Below are 12,036 nucleotides of genomic sequence, written 5' to 3'. Positions count from 1 at the left end.
CATTGCTGTGCACGGGCTTTCTCTAGTCGCGGTGAGTGGAGCCTACTTTTCATTGTGTGTGGGCTTTTCATCGCGGTGGCTTCTCTTGTTGTGGAGCACGGGCTCTAGGTGTGCCAGCTTCAGTATTTGTGGCACGTGGGCTCAGTAGTTGTGGCTTGTGGGCTCCAGAGAGCAGGCTCAGTAGTTGTGGCACGCGGGCTTAGTTGCTCCAGGGCATGTGGAGTCTTCCCAGACCAGGGCTCAAACCCGTGTCCCCTGCATTGGCAGGCGGATTCTTAACCACTGTGCCACCAGGGAAGTCCCAAAAGCACCCTTCTTAAGGTCTGAATATAATAGATGGCTTTTCAAACTTCTTGAATTTGTGAAAATTTTCCTAATTGGTCTTTATGGTGGGAGGAGGGTGAAACAGAGTGACAAAATCAATGCTGAAAGTTACATTTTATAAGAAATCGTTGTCGATGTCTTGTAAGTCTCCAAGGTTTTGAGGTTGTATGTCATTTAATTTCTAATACTTGTATCCTTTTCAGCTTCAGAAATAATTTTGCTAAGTATAAGGTGTGTTTGGTATCTTACAACAATTTTTTTTCAAAGATTTTCGTAAAAGCAATATTTTATTTCTAGTCAACTCACCTTTTTCTGGCAATTAATGTGTTACTAACTCAGCTTCTGCTGGTTTGCCTTGTTCCCAGTCTAGTCTCAGCTAGAGTGGTATGGGTTGTGCATTTGCTTATTAAGCATTTACTACATCTCTTCTGTGTGCAAAGACTAGTTATCCTTTTAGTTGGTTTTAGTACTTTGAAGATGGGTATAATTTAGAGATGAGGTTCTTTATTTTTAGTAGCAATTAGGTTGTAAAACTGAGTTATGTTCTCAGTGAAATTATTGCTCTCTTCCTGCTTGACCTTCTCTGTAGTGAAGTCATATGTAGGGGGAGAGTTATATGTAGGGAGAATATGTTGAGTTTGGAAGCTCTGACTCAGTATATCACCAGATATTAGAAAAACTTTTGTTATTCATCTATAAAATAGGTGTTTTTTATATGCTACTAGATGTTTGTTTTGATTGTTTTTCTTTACTGTTAGATTTTCAGTCATAATTGGAAGACATAGCTATTGGTTGCTTTGGATCACAGCAGTGTAGTTATGATTCTCACAAGTAGATTTTTAAAGTTGTATTTAATAAACAACTAGTCTGAAATAGATAAAATGCATTTTAAAGAAATTTCATGTTGTTAAAACTTCTTTGATAGTGATACTACCTTTCAAGGTATTGCATACAGTAAACAGTCTTTTTTTTCCCCAGTTAAGTGCTGTTCTTTCTTCAAAAACTTGTATGTGATTTTTGAAAGTAGTTTTTGGAGAGATTAATGCTGCTTTATGTTGATCTTATAGTTGTTGGTAGTAGGAATGTATTTTTATATTATCAACAACCTAAGGTAGCCAAATATATTGCAGGCATCTATTCTTATTTGGTTGAAATAAATACTTTGAATACCATATAACCTTTTTCCCCCATGTTTTCAAATTTTGATCTGTTTGGCTGACACCACTAAGCATTAATGATAGGTGTTTGATAACTCTAATCATTTGGATCTTTTGCTAGCCTAAATATTTTTTAATTAAAAAAAATCTGAAAATTAAAAAAAAATATGACCACACTAATAAAAATTTTTGAGAGGAGATGGGTAGGTGGTTAACTAAATCATCAGCACAAATCTTATTCTTTCAGCAACATAGAGGAAAAGTAGTAATAACAAAAATAGCCCTGACGTAAAACACATCAGTCTTCTGTGACCTTTCAGTCTCTGTGTTTATATCTTTACATAACTGAAATCATAATATATCCAAACTTTGTATTTTGCCTGTCTTACAAATTCAGCGTTATGTCACATGCGTTATAATTTCTTTGCACAATCTTCACCCTTGTCACTTTTAAAAACAATTTAAAAAATTAAAAAAATTTTGTGGCTGTGCCGCGTGGCATGCAGGACCCCAATTCCTTGACCAGGGATTGAACCTATGCCCCCTGCAGTGGAAGTGTGGAGTCTTAACCACTGGACTGACAGGGAAGTCCCCCACCCTTGTCATTTTTAATTGTCAGTTTTGTTGAGTTGGGTATGTCACAATTTAGTTAACCTGTTATTTTGTTTTAAACATAGTTTGCTTGTAATTTTTCACTTAAAATTTTTAAGAATTATATGTTTCAGGTGTATAGCATTATGATTTGACATCTGTGTACACTACAGAGTGATCACCACCACAAGTCTAGTTGCTGCCCATCACCATACAGCTGACCCCCTTTACCTGTTTTGCCCACTTCCCAACCCCCTTTCCTTCTGGTAACCACTAATCTGTTCTCTGTATCTATGAGTTTGTTTTAGTTTTATTTTATTTGTTCATTTGTTTTTTTTTTTTTTAGATTCTGTGTATGAGCAAAATCATATGGTATTTGTCTTTCTCTGTCTGACTTATTTCATTTAGCATAATACCTTCAAGGTCCATCCATGTGGTCACAAATGGCAGAATTTCATTCTTTTTTTATGGCTGAGTAGTAGTCCAGTGTGTGTGTGTGTGTGTGTGTGTGTGTGTGTGTGTGTGTATGTGTATGCCATGTCTTCTTTATCCATTCATCCTTAATGGACACTTAGGGTTTTTTTCATATCTTGGCTGTTGTGGATAATGCTGTAATGTATAGGGGTGCATGTATCTTTTTGAATGAGTGGTTTTGTGTTTTTCAGATAAATAGGCAGAAGTGAAACACCTGGGTCATATGGTAGTTCTAGTCTTAATTTTTTGAGTAACCTCCATACTGTTTTTCATAGTACCTGCACCAATTTATAGTCCCACCACTAGTTCAGGGTTCCTTTTTCTCCACACCCTCTCAAACATTTATTTCTTGTCTTTTCTGACAAGTGTGAGGTGATATCTCATTGTGGTTTTGATTTCCATTTCCCTAATAATTAGTGATCGTGAACATCCTTTCATGTGCCTGTTGGCCGTCTGTGTGTCTTCTTTGGAAAAATGTCTGTTCAGGTCCTCTGCTCATTTTTTTATTTGGTGGTTTTTTTGTTGTTGAGTTGTGTGAGTTTTATGTAGATTTCAGATATTAACCCCTTATCCGATATATGACATTTGCAAATGTCTTCTCCCATACAGTAGGTTGCCTTTTTGTTTTGATGATGGTTTCCTTTGCTGTACAGAGAAGCTTTTTAGTTTGATGTAGTCCCATTTGTTTATTTTTGCTTTTCTTTTCACTTGTCTTTGGAGTCAGAGCCATAGAAACATTGCTAAGACTGATATCAATGAATGTTAACCAGACTTATTGTGGTGATCATTTTGCAACATATACAAATACTGAATCATTATGTTGTACACCTGAAACTAATATAATGTTATATGTCAAATATATCTCAAAAATTATAAAAAATCTCAATTAAAAATAAATAATTCATAAAAAACAAAACCAAAATAAAACTCACTGCTTAAATGACAAAAAAAGAAAAGACTGATACCAGTGAAGTTTTCTTCTAGAAATTTTATGGTTGCAGGTCTTACATTCAAGTCTTTAATCCATTTTGAGTTACTTATTTCATTCTTTTGCATGTGGCTGTCCGTTTTCCCCAGCACCATTATTGAATAGACTGTGTTTTCTCCATGGTATCTTCGTTGCTCTTTTGTCATAAATTAATTGTCATATATGTGTAGGTTTACATTTTTAGACTCTCAGTCTGTTTCATTGATCTGTGTGTCTGTTTTTGTGCCAGTACCATACTGTCTTATTACTGTAGCTTTATAGTATAGTTTGAAATCGGAGTGTGATACCTCCAAGCTTTTTTCTTCTTTCTCAAGATTATTTTGACTATTTGGGATTTTTCTGTGAAAAATTTTAGAATTATTTGTTCTAGTTCTGTGAAATATGCTGTTGGAATTTTGATAGGGATTGCACTGAATCTGTAGATTGCTGTGGGTATTATGAATATTTTAACAATATTAATTCCTCCAATCCATGAACACAGAATATCTTTCCATTTGGTTGTGTCTTCAACTTCATTCATCAGTGTCTTACAGTTTTCACTGTAACAGGTCTTTCACCTCCTTGGTTGAATTTATTCTTAGGTATTTTACTCTTTTTGATGCAGCCATACATGGGATTGTTTTCTTAATTTCTCTTTCTTTTTCTTTTTTGGCCGTGCCATGGCACACGGGATCTTAGTTCTCCAACGAGGGATCAAACCCGTGCCCCCTGCAGTGGAAATGTGGAGTCCTAACCACTGGACTGCCACTTCTCTTTGTGATAGTTTGTTGTTGGTGTGGAAATGCCACGGACTTCTGTATGTTGATTTGGTACCCTGTGACTTCACTAAATTCATTTATTATATTATTAGTACTGACATTGTGTGTGTGTGTGTGTGTGTGTGTGTGTGTGTGTGTGTGTGTGTGTGTGTGTAGTCTTTAGGGTTTTCTATATGTATCATGTCATCTGCAAATAGTGACAGTTTTACTTTCTGATTTGGAAACCTGTTATTTCCTTTTTTAAAAATTTTTTTTTCTAATTGCTTTGGCTAGGACTTCCAATGCTATGTTGAAAATAAGTGACAATAGTGGGCATCCTTGTCTTGTTTCCTGATCTTAGAGGAAAAGCTTTCAGTTTTTCATTGTTTAGTGTGATACGAGCTGTGGATTTGTCATATATGGCCTTTATTATGTTAAGGTATATTTCCTCTCTACCTACTTTGTTGATAATTTTTATCATGAATTGATGTTGAATTTTGTCAGATGCTTTTTCTGCATGTATTGAGATGACCATATAATTTTTATCCTTCATTTTGTTAATGTGATGTATCATGTTGATTGATTTGTGGATGTTGAACCATCCTTTCATCCCTGGAATAAATTCCACTTGATCATGGTGTATGCTTCTTTTAATGCATTGTTGGATTCAGTTTGCTAACATTTTGTGGAGGATTTTTGCATCTGTGTTCATCAAGGATATTGGCTTGTAATTTTCTTTTTTTACGGTCTCCTTGTCTGCTTTTGGTATCAGGTTAACGCTGGCTTCATAGAATGTGTTTGGAAGCCTTCCCTTCTTTTCAGTTTTTTGAAGAATTTGAGAAGGATAGGTATTAAATCTTTGAATACTCTGTAGAATTCGCTAGTAAATCTGTCTGCTCTGGGCTTTGATTTGTTGGGAGATTTTTGATTACTGTTTCAATCTCCTTACTAGTAATTGGTCTATTCAGGATTTTCTATTTCTTCATGATTCAGTCTTGGAAGATTGTATGTTTTAAAAAAATTTTCCATTTCTTTTAGGTTGTCCAATTTGTTGGCATATATTCATAGATCATGAGAGATCCTTTGTATTTCTGTGGTGTTAGTTATAACATCTCCTCTTTCATCTCTGATTTTATTTATTTGAGTCCTCTTTTTTTTTTCCTGGTGAGTCTAGCTAAATGTTTGTCAATTTTATTTATCTTTTCAAAGAATCAGCTTTTAGTTTCATTGATCTTGTTTTTTTTTCTTTTTTTGGTCTCTGTTTCTGCTCTGATCTTTATTATTTCCTTCCATCTACCAATTTTGGCATTTGTTCTTCTTTTTCTAGTTCCTTTAGGTGTAAGGTTAGATTGTTTATTGAGGATTTCTTGTTTCTTGAGGTAAGACTGTATTGAATTGAGTCCATTTACATTTAAGGTAATTATTGTTAAGTATGTGCTTATTGCCATTTTGTTAATTGTTTTCTGGCTGTTTTTGTAGTTCTCTCTTTTCCTTTGTGTTTTGGTGTGGTTTCTTTTAGTGTTATGTTTAGATTTTCTCACTTTCCTTTGTGTACTTACTATAAGTTTTTTCCTTGTGGTTGCTGTGAGATTCACCTATAACATTCTATGTAAGTAGTAGCCTGTTTTAAGTTGCTAGCAACTTAAATTAGAAATCATTCCAAAGCTTTATCTTTTTACTCCCTCCCCATGTTTCCTACTTTTGATGACACATTTTACTTCTTTTTATTTTATGCATCCTGTAACTAATTATTGTAATTTTAGTTATTTTTAGTACTTTTGTCTCTTAACCTTTGTGCTTGCATTATAAGTGATTGGTCCTCTGCCTTTATCATACATTTACCTTTAACAGTGAGATTTTTACTTTCATATGTTTTCTTATTATTAATTAGTGCCATTTCTTTTCAGCTTAAAGAAGTCCCATTAATATTTCTTGTTGGGCCAGTTTAGTTGTGATGAATAGCTTTAGCTTTTGCTCATCTGGGAAACTCTCTATGTCAATTCTGAATAACTTTGCTGTGTAGAGAATTCTTGGTTGGAAGTTTCTTCTTTCAGCACTTTGAATATGATCTGCCACTCCCTTCTGGCCTGTAAAGGCTCTGCTGAAAAATCTGCTTGTAGAGTTATAGGGTTTTCCTTGTATGTAACAATTTGTTGCTTTTAGGATTCTCTCTTAATCATTTATTTTTATTGTTTTAATTATAGTATGTCTTGGTGTGTGTCTCTTTGGGTTCATCTTATTTGGAGCTTTTGTGCTTCCTGGACCTGGATGTCTGTGTCCTTCCCCTGATTAAGGATGTTTTCAGCAACTATTTCTTCAAGTAGGTTTTCTGTCTCTTACACTCTTTTCTTTCTGGCACCCCTATAATGCAAATGTTATTCTGCTTGATGTGGCCCCAAAGGTCCCTTAAGGTGTCTTCATTTTTTATCTTTATTTTATTTATTATTTTAAAAAGATATTTATTTATTTGGCTGCGTCGGGTCTTAGTTGTGGCATGCCGGATCTTCGTTGTGGCATGCAGGATCTTTCGTTGCGGTGCGGCGGCTTCTCTCTAGTTGTGGTGCGTGGGCTCTGTAGTTGCTGTGCATGGGCTCCAGAGTGCGCAGGCTTAGTGGTTGCGGCACACGGGCTTAGCTGCCCTGCAGCATGTGGGATCTTAGTTCCTCGACCAGGGATTGAACCCGCATCCCCTGCCTTGGAAGGTGGATTCTTAACCACTGGACCACCAGGGAAGTCTCTGTCTTCACTTTTTAAAATACTTATTTCATTTTCCTGCTCTGTCTGGGTGAGTTCCATTGTTTTATCTTCCAACTCGCTGATTCATTCTTCTACTTCATCCAGTCCTGCTGACTGATTTGTTCTTCTACTTCACCCAGTTTGCTGTTGAACCCCTCTAGCATATTTTTCAGTTCAGTTATAACTTCTGTTTGGTACTTTCATATATTTTCTATCTCTGTTGAAGTTCTCACTGTGCTAATTTTTTCTTCATCTGAGTTTGTTTAGTGTCTTTATGACCATTACTTTGAACTTTTTATCAGGTAGATTGCTTATCTCTGTTTTGTTTAGTTCTTTTTTTTGAGGTTCTGACTTACTCTTTTGATTGGAATATCTTCCTCTGTCTCCTCATGTTGCCTAATTCTTTGTGTTTGTCTCTATGTATTAGGTATATCAGCTATCTCTCTTAGTCTTGAACGAGTGGCTTTATTTAGGAGATGTTGTATGGGGCTCAGAAGCACAATCCTACCTAGCCACCAGAGCCAGGTGCTCAAGGGGTATCTCCTCTGTGGGCTACATGCAGTTTGTGGGGCCACAGCTGCCGTGGGGTGCTGGTGGGTGGGGCTGTTGCTTGGGCAGCTATGAGGCCCACCTGAGGTGTGGGGGTTGGCAGTGCTCTCTCACCCCTGGTGGGATGTGCCCACTGGTGCTACTAGGTTGGGTGGAGAATTCCAAAGTGGTGCCTTCCAGCACCAGTATTAGCAAGGTAGACTGAGATCACATAAATGGCTCCTGCCAGTGACTCAGCCCGTGGGGAGCATTCCAACTGGTTCCTGCCTCTCTAGCAGATGCTTCAAGATTAGTAGGTGAGTCCCCTTCACCTATGGTCTTATGCACTTTTCAATTTGGTGTTTTTGCACTGGTTTTCAGGTCAAGTCAGTCTGTGTGCAAGTCCTTTAAGAGCAGGTGTTCTATTCCCTGTAGCTTTCCTGGACATATTTCCCGTTGGTTTGCAAAACCAGGTGTTTTGGAGGCTCATCTCTTGTGCAGGATCTAAGGGTTGGGGTGCCTGATGTGGTCAAATCCCTCATTCCTCAGGGAAAGGATCCGTGCCTTTGTGGTCCCTCCCAATTGTGGATTGCTGAAGCTGAGGTGTGGTTTTCATATCTTCTCCTGTCCTACGCATCTCCTTGCTGTCCTTTTGTTTCACCCTTTGTTGTGGAGGTTCTGTTCATTCAGTTTTCAGATCCCTTTCTGGGGGAACTGTTCCATATGTGGTTGTACATTTGTTATGTCTGTAAGAGGAGGTCAGTTCATGATCTTATGCTACCATCTTGAACTCTCCCATAATTTTTCACTTTTGTAAGTAATGCTTTGCTTGGAATGCCCATTCATCCCTGCCTGGAAAAGTTTTGATCAAGCTTCAAGCCCAGACACAGTGCTTGTTTGGGTTTACAGCTTTAAAAAATTGTTGTTTATGGCAGGGGCTAGTAGCTTTGGCTAACGTTCTGAGTTCCCACAGTGGGCCTGGCTTCTTGTCACCTATCACATGTAGGGTGTTTTGGTTCCTATTATCTCATTAGAACTTGTTTGCCTCTATCTACTTTAGTTCCCAAACTCTATACTCTGTGTTTTATTTTTTGTCCACTGAGATACTTACCTTGTGTTTGAGCATACGTCTACAATTTTAACATTAAAAAAATTTTAATCGGCTGTTGATCGTTGATTGGAGCTGAGGCAGCTTAGTTTCTATGCTAACTGTGAGTGCAATCTGGACTGGAGTTGTGGACACTCTCTCTTTACCATGGCATATTTCAATGTTTTATATCCCTTACCCTATTCCACATTATCAGTTTAACCTATTTAATACCTGTTTGTGTGTCTGTTGCTTTATTTCAAACATATGTATTTTTTATCAAATACAGTGCCCTGTCTGCTCTTGTGCATTGTTTTCATCTATTTGGAATGATTGTCATTTTATTTAATTAAATTTAACTTCAAGAAATAAGATTTTTTTCAATTACCACAACTTGCATTGATCTCTTTCTCATAATTCTGCTCACATTCAGAGCTCCCCCCTTCAGCATTTAATTTTTTTCAAATTGTTCCCTCTTTTTTTACACATTAGCTTGGTTTCCCCAGCCAAGTTGTATAGTCTACCTGAAGGCTTGCTCCTTGTTTCTCTTACATTGTCCTCATACTCAGTGTCCTCCATCTGGTATGCAGAGCTTTATAGAATGTTAGGTACTTCATGGGAGATGGATAAATGTCTATTGAAGAAATCATAAGGAAAGTGAATGTGTTTTGTACCTTTTAGTCACTGTAAAAGATATCTAAATTATGTAATAATTTTCCTAAAAAGCACAATTTGGAAGATATTTATCCCCTATCATTTAAAGTTTTTAGCACAAATTATTCTTATCCCATTGTATTTACAAAGTAAAACTTTTTATAAGTGTAAATGTTAGAATACTTTATATTGTTTCCTCAGGGTCATTGTTACATAATTGCACTTCTCATTGAAGTGATAGGATTTTGGCAGCCTAATAATAGAAAAAGAAGTTCTTAGACAATTTAGCAACAATCTGAGGGAATGAGGGAATATGTGTAAAATCTGCATATCAAAAGCATCTGATGATGATTTTATTGTTTCTTCTTTTTTCCCCATGCCTTTTGGGCTTACTTAGGTCTGTTTACTAGGATTATTTTAGGCAAATTTAAGGAAGGGTATTTTTGGTGATGATAATAGGATTATGTAGATATTTCTGTGAATTGCTTGTTCTCAGGCAAGGTAAATCTCAGGTGAAAAGCCACCTGGACTCTGGAAAAACTTAGGATACAGAATGGGGAAAGTAGTTCTTGGGAGGTACAGCTTTTGTTTCCAGTGCTTTTGGGGATGGGTCAGTAGTTTTAAAAACCATTATGATGTGAAGCTCTGAAATGCTGATGAGTCAAAAATGAATTTCTAGTTTTATACAGTTATTTATATTAAGTATATAATTAAGATGCTCTTTAATTTTTTTTACTATTTAGTTACTTTTTTTGTCACATGCATGAGTATATCATCAAATTCAGATAGCAGGCTTTTATTTATAAATTCATGTGTCAAGTATATCATTTTGAGAAAGAATTTTGCTTTGTTTTTTTGGAGGAGGGTAGCTGATGTAATAGTTCAGACATGAGAATGTTGTGGATGATAAGTGAACACAACAAAGACATACTCTGGATAAGTTTTAGAAAGTTTTAGAGAGTTATGTTTTGGGAAAATATGATAGGAACATAGATCATCCAATTTGGACAACTCTGATTATTATTATTTTTTTTGCGGTGTGAGGGCCTCTCACTGCTGTGGCCTCTCCTGCTGTGGAGGCACAGGCTCCAGACGCTCAGGCTCAGCGGCCATGGCTCACGGGCTCAGCCACTCCGCGGCATGTGGGATCTTCCCGGACCGGGGCACGAACCTTTGTCCCCTGCATCGGCAGGCGGATTCTCAACCACTGCGCCACCAGGGAAGCCCCTGATTATTTTTAATATCAAAAATTTCTCGATGTAAAAGTAATTTAACTATGAATCTAAAATTCTGAAAAAAATGTAGCAAAAACAAAAACTGAGAAACCAAAGACCAAAAAAACCCATAATTACTTCTTGCTAAAGAAATTATTGTTTGCATTTTGGGATATTTCCTTTGAATCTCTTTTCTTATATAATTAGTTTTTATACATAATTATAATCATAGTATACACATGTTATTTCAATTTTTCTATGCAGTTTTTATAATCCTTATTTTAATTGATTAATTTTGAAGTAGTATCAGTTCATCCTTCTTTGGCATTTATGTTTAATATGTAAGTGATGTACAGGGTGTTCATGTTTTGAGACAAATGTTTAGCGATTTGTTCTCAATCTTGGGTGCTTTAGGTATATCTCAGTGGAGATGTCAAGCAGTATAAGTTAGTGATTAAGAATCAGACTGCTGAAGTTAAAATCCTTTCTTCCACTTATTAGCCATGTGACTTCGGGCAAGTAACTTAACTTCTACACCTTTATTCTCTCTTGTATAACGTGGGAATAATGATAGTGTGCACCATAAATGTTTTTGGTAAGGATTATTGAGTCAGTTCTTGTGCTCTGAATCTGTCTTTTAGCCAATATTTCACTAGATTTCCAGTTCCTTTAATATCATACCTAAGTATAATGAATAATGTTAGATGATAAATGTTGCAGGAGAGGGAAAAAAAGGCCTTTAACCCTCCAAACTGTATATTTGATGATGGAATATTAAGTATTGGAAATAGATTGGTAATGGTTGGCATGGGTAGTAGATGGATGGGTGACTAGATAATGTGGCCTGTGTTGATCTTTTTAGCTCCCCTCAAATCACTGTAGTTCACTTGATGTAGTGGGGAGCAATGCAAGAGGAATTAGAATTTCAGCATTTTAGTTCTGCTTCTTTCTGATTTTTGTTAACAGTAGAATCTTGAGAAGGCCCTTAGCTGCTTTGAATTTGTTTTCTCATCTATGGATATAACATTTTACCTGTCTCTCTCAGAGATGTCTTTATGATTAAATAAGATATTCTGTAAAAGTGAGGTGAAGATGATAAAGCACTATATACAAAAGTAAACTTTTTATTAATTTAAAAAGACTAAAACTGAGAGAAGGCAGATAGAGATCTTGATACAGTATTAGGTCCAGTCAGTCTTTAATAAAGGATAGCTTCTAGTGCTGTTTGTTATTATTGAGAGGACATCTACCTTTATGTGTAAGGCTAGCCCTGATTACTGTTTAGGTTATTAAATAGTTTATGACTATATTGTTGATATTTACTTTGATTTTTTTCCCCCCTTTCTGCTTGTGTTTCAGACTCCTGGGAGAGTTGGCTCTCAAGGTTCTGATTTAGATTCATCATCAGCTCCTATAAACACAGTGGATGTCAATAATGAAAGCTCTTCAGAGGTATGAAAATAATAATTTGGCAATAAATATTGTTTTATTTAAGGAAAAATAACAAATATATGGAGTAACAATTGATAATTTTAACTTTTGTAGG

General features: G+C 36.2%; 1 protein-coding gene across 1 annotated transcript in view; it reads left to right on the top strand.

Moving 5' to 3' along the window:
* The window catches only part of EEA1 (early endosome antigen 1), a 137,356-nt gene that overhangs the window by 22,781 nt on the left and 102,539 nt on the right, over positions 1 to 12,036 (top strand). Inside the window, exon 2 of the mRNA XM_007468199.1 lies at positions 11,850 to 11,942. Coding sequence (XP_007468261.1) covers positions 11,850 to 11,942 — 93 coding nt within the window. The remainder of the gene's footprint in view (positions 1 to 11,849; positions 11,943 to 12,036) is intronic.

This window comes from Lipotes vexillifer, unplaced genomic scaffold (assembly GCF_000442215.2).
Source record: "Lipotes vexillifer unplaced genomic scaffold, Lipotes_vexillifer_v1.1 scaffold180, whole genome shotgun sequence".
Classification (NCBI taxonomy): domain Eukaryota; kingdom Metazoa; phylum Chordata; class Mammalia; order Artiodactyla; family Lipotidae; genus Lipotes; species Lipotes vexillifer.
The sequence above is the reverse complement of the archived record's forward strand: the minus strand, read 5'-3'. Positions and strand labels throughout refer to the sequence as shown.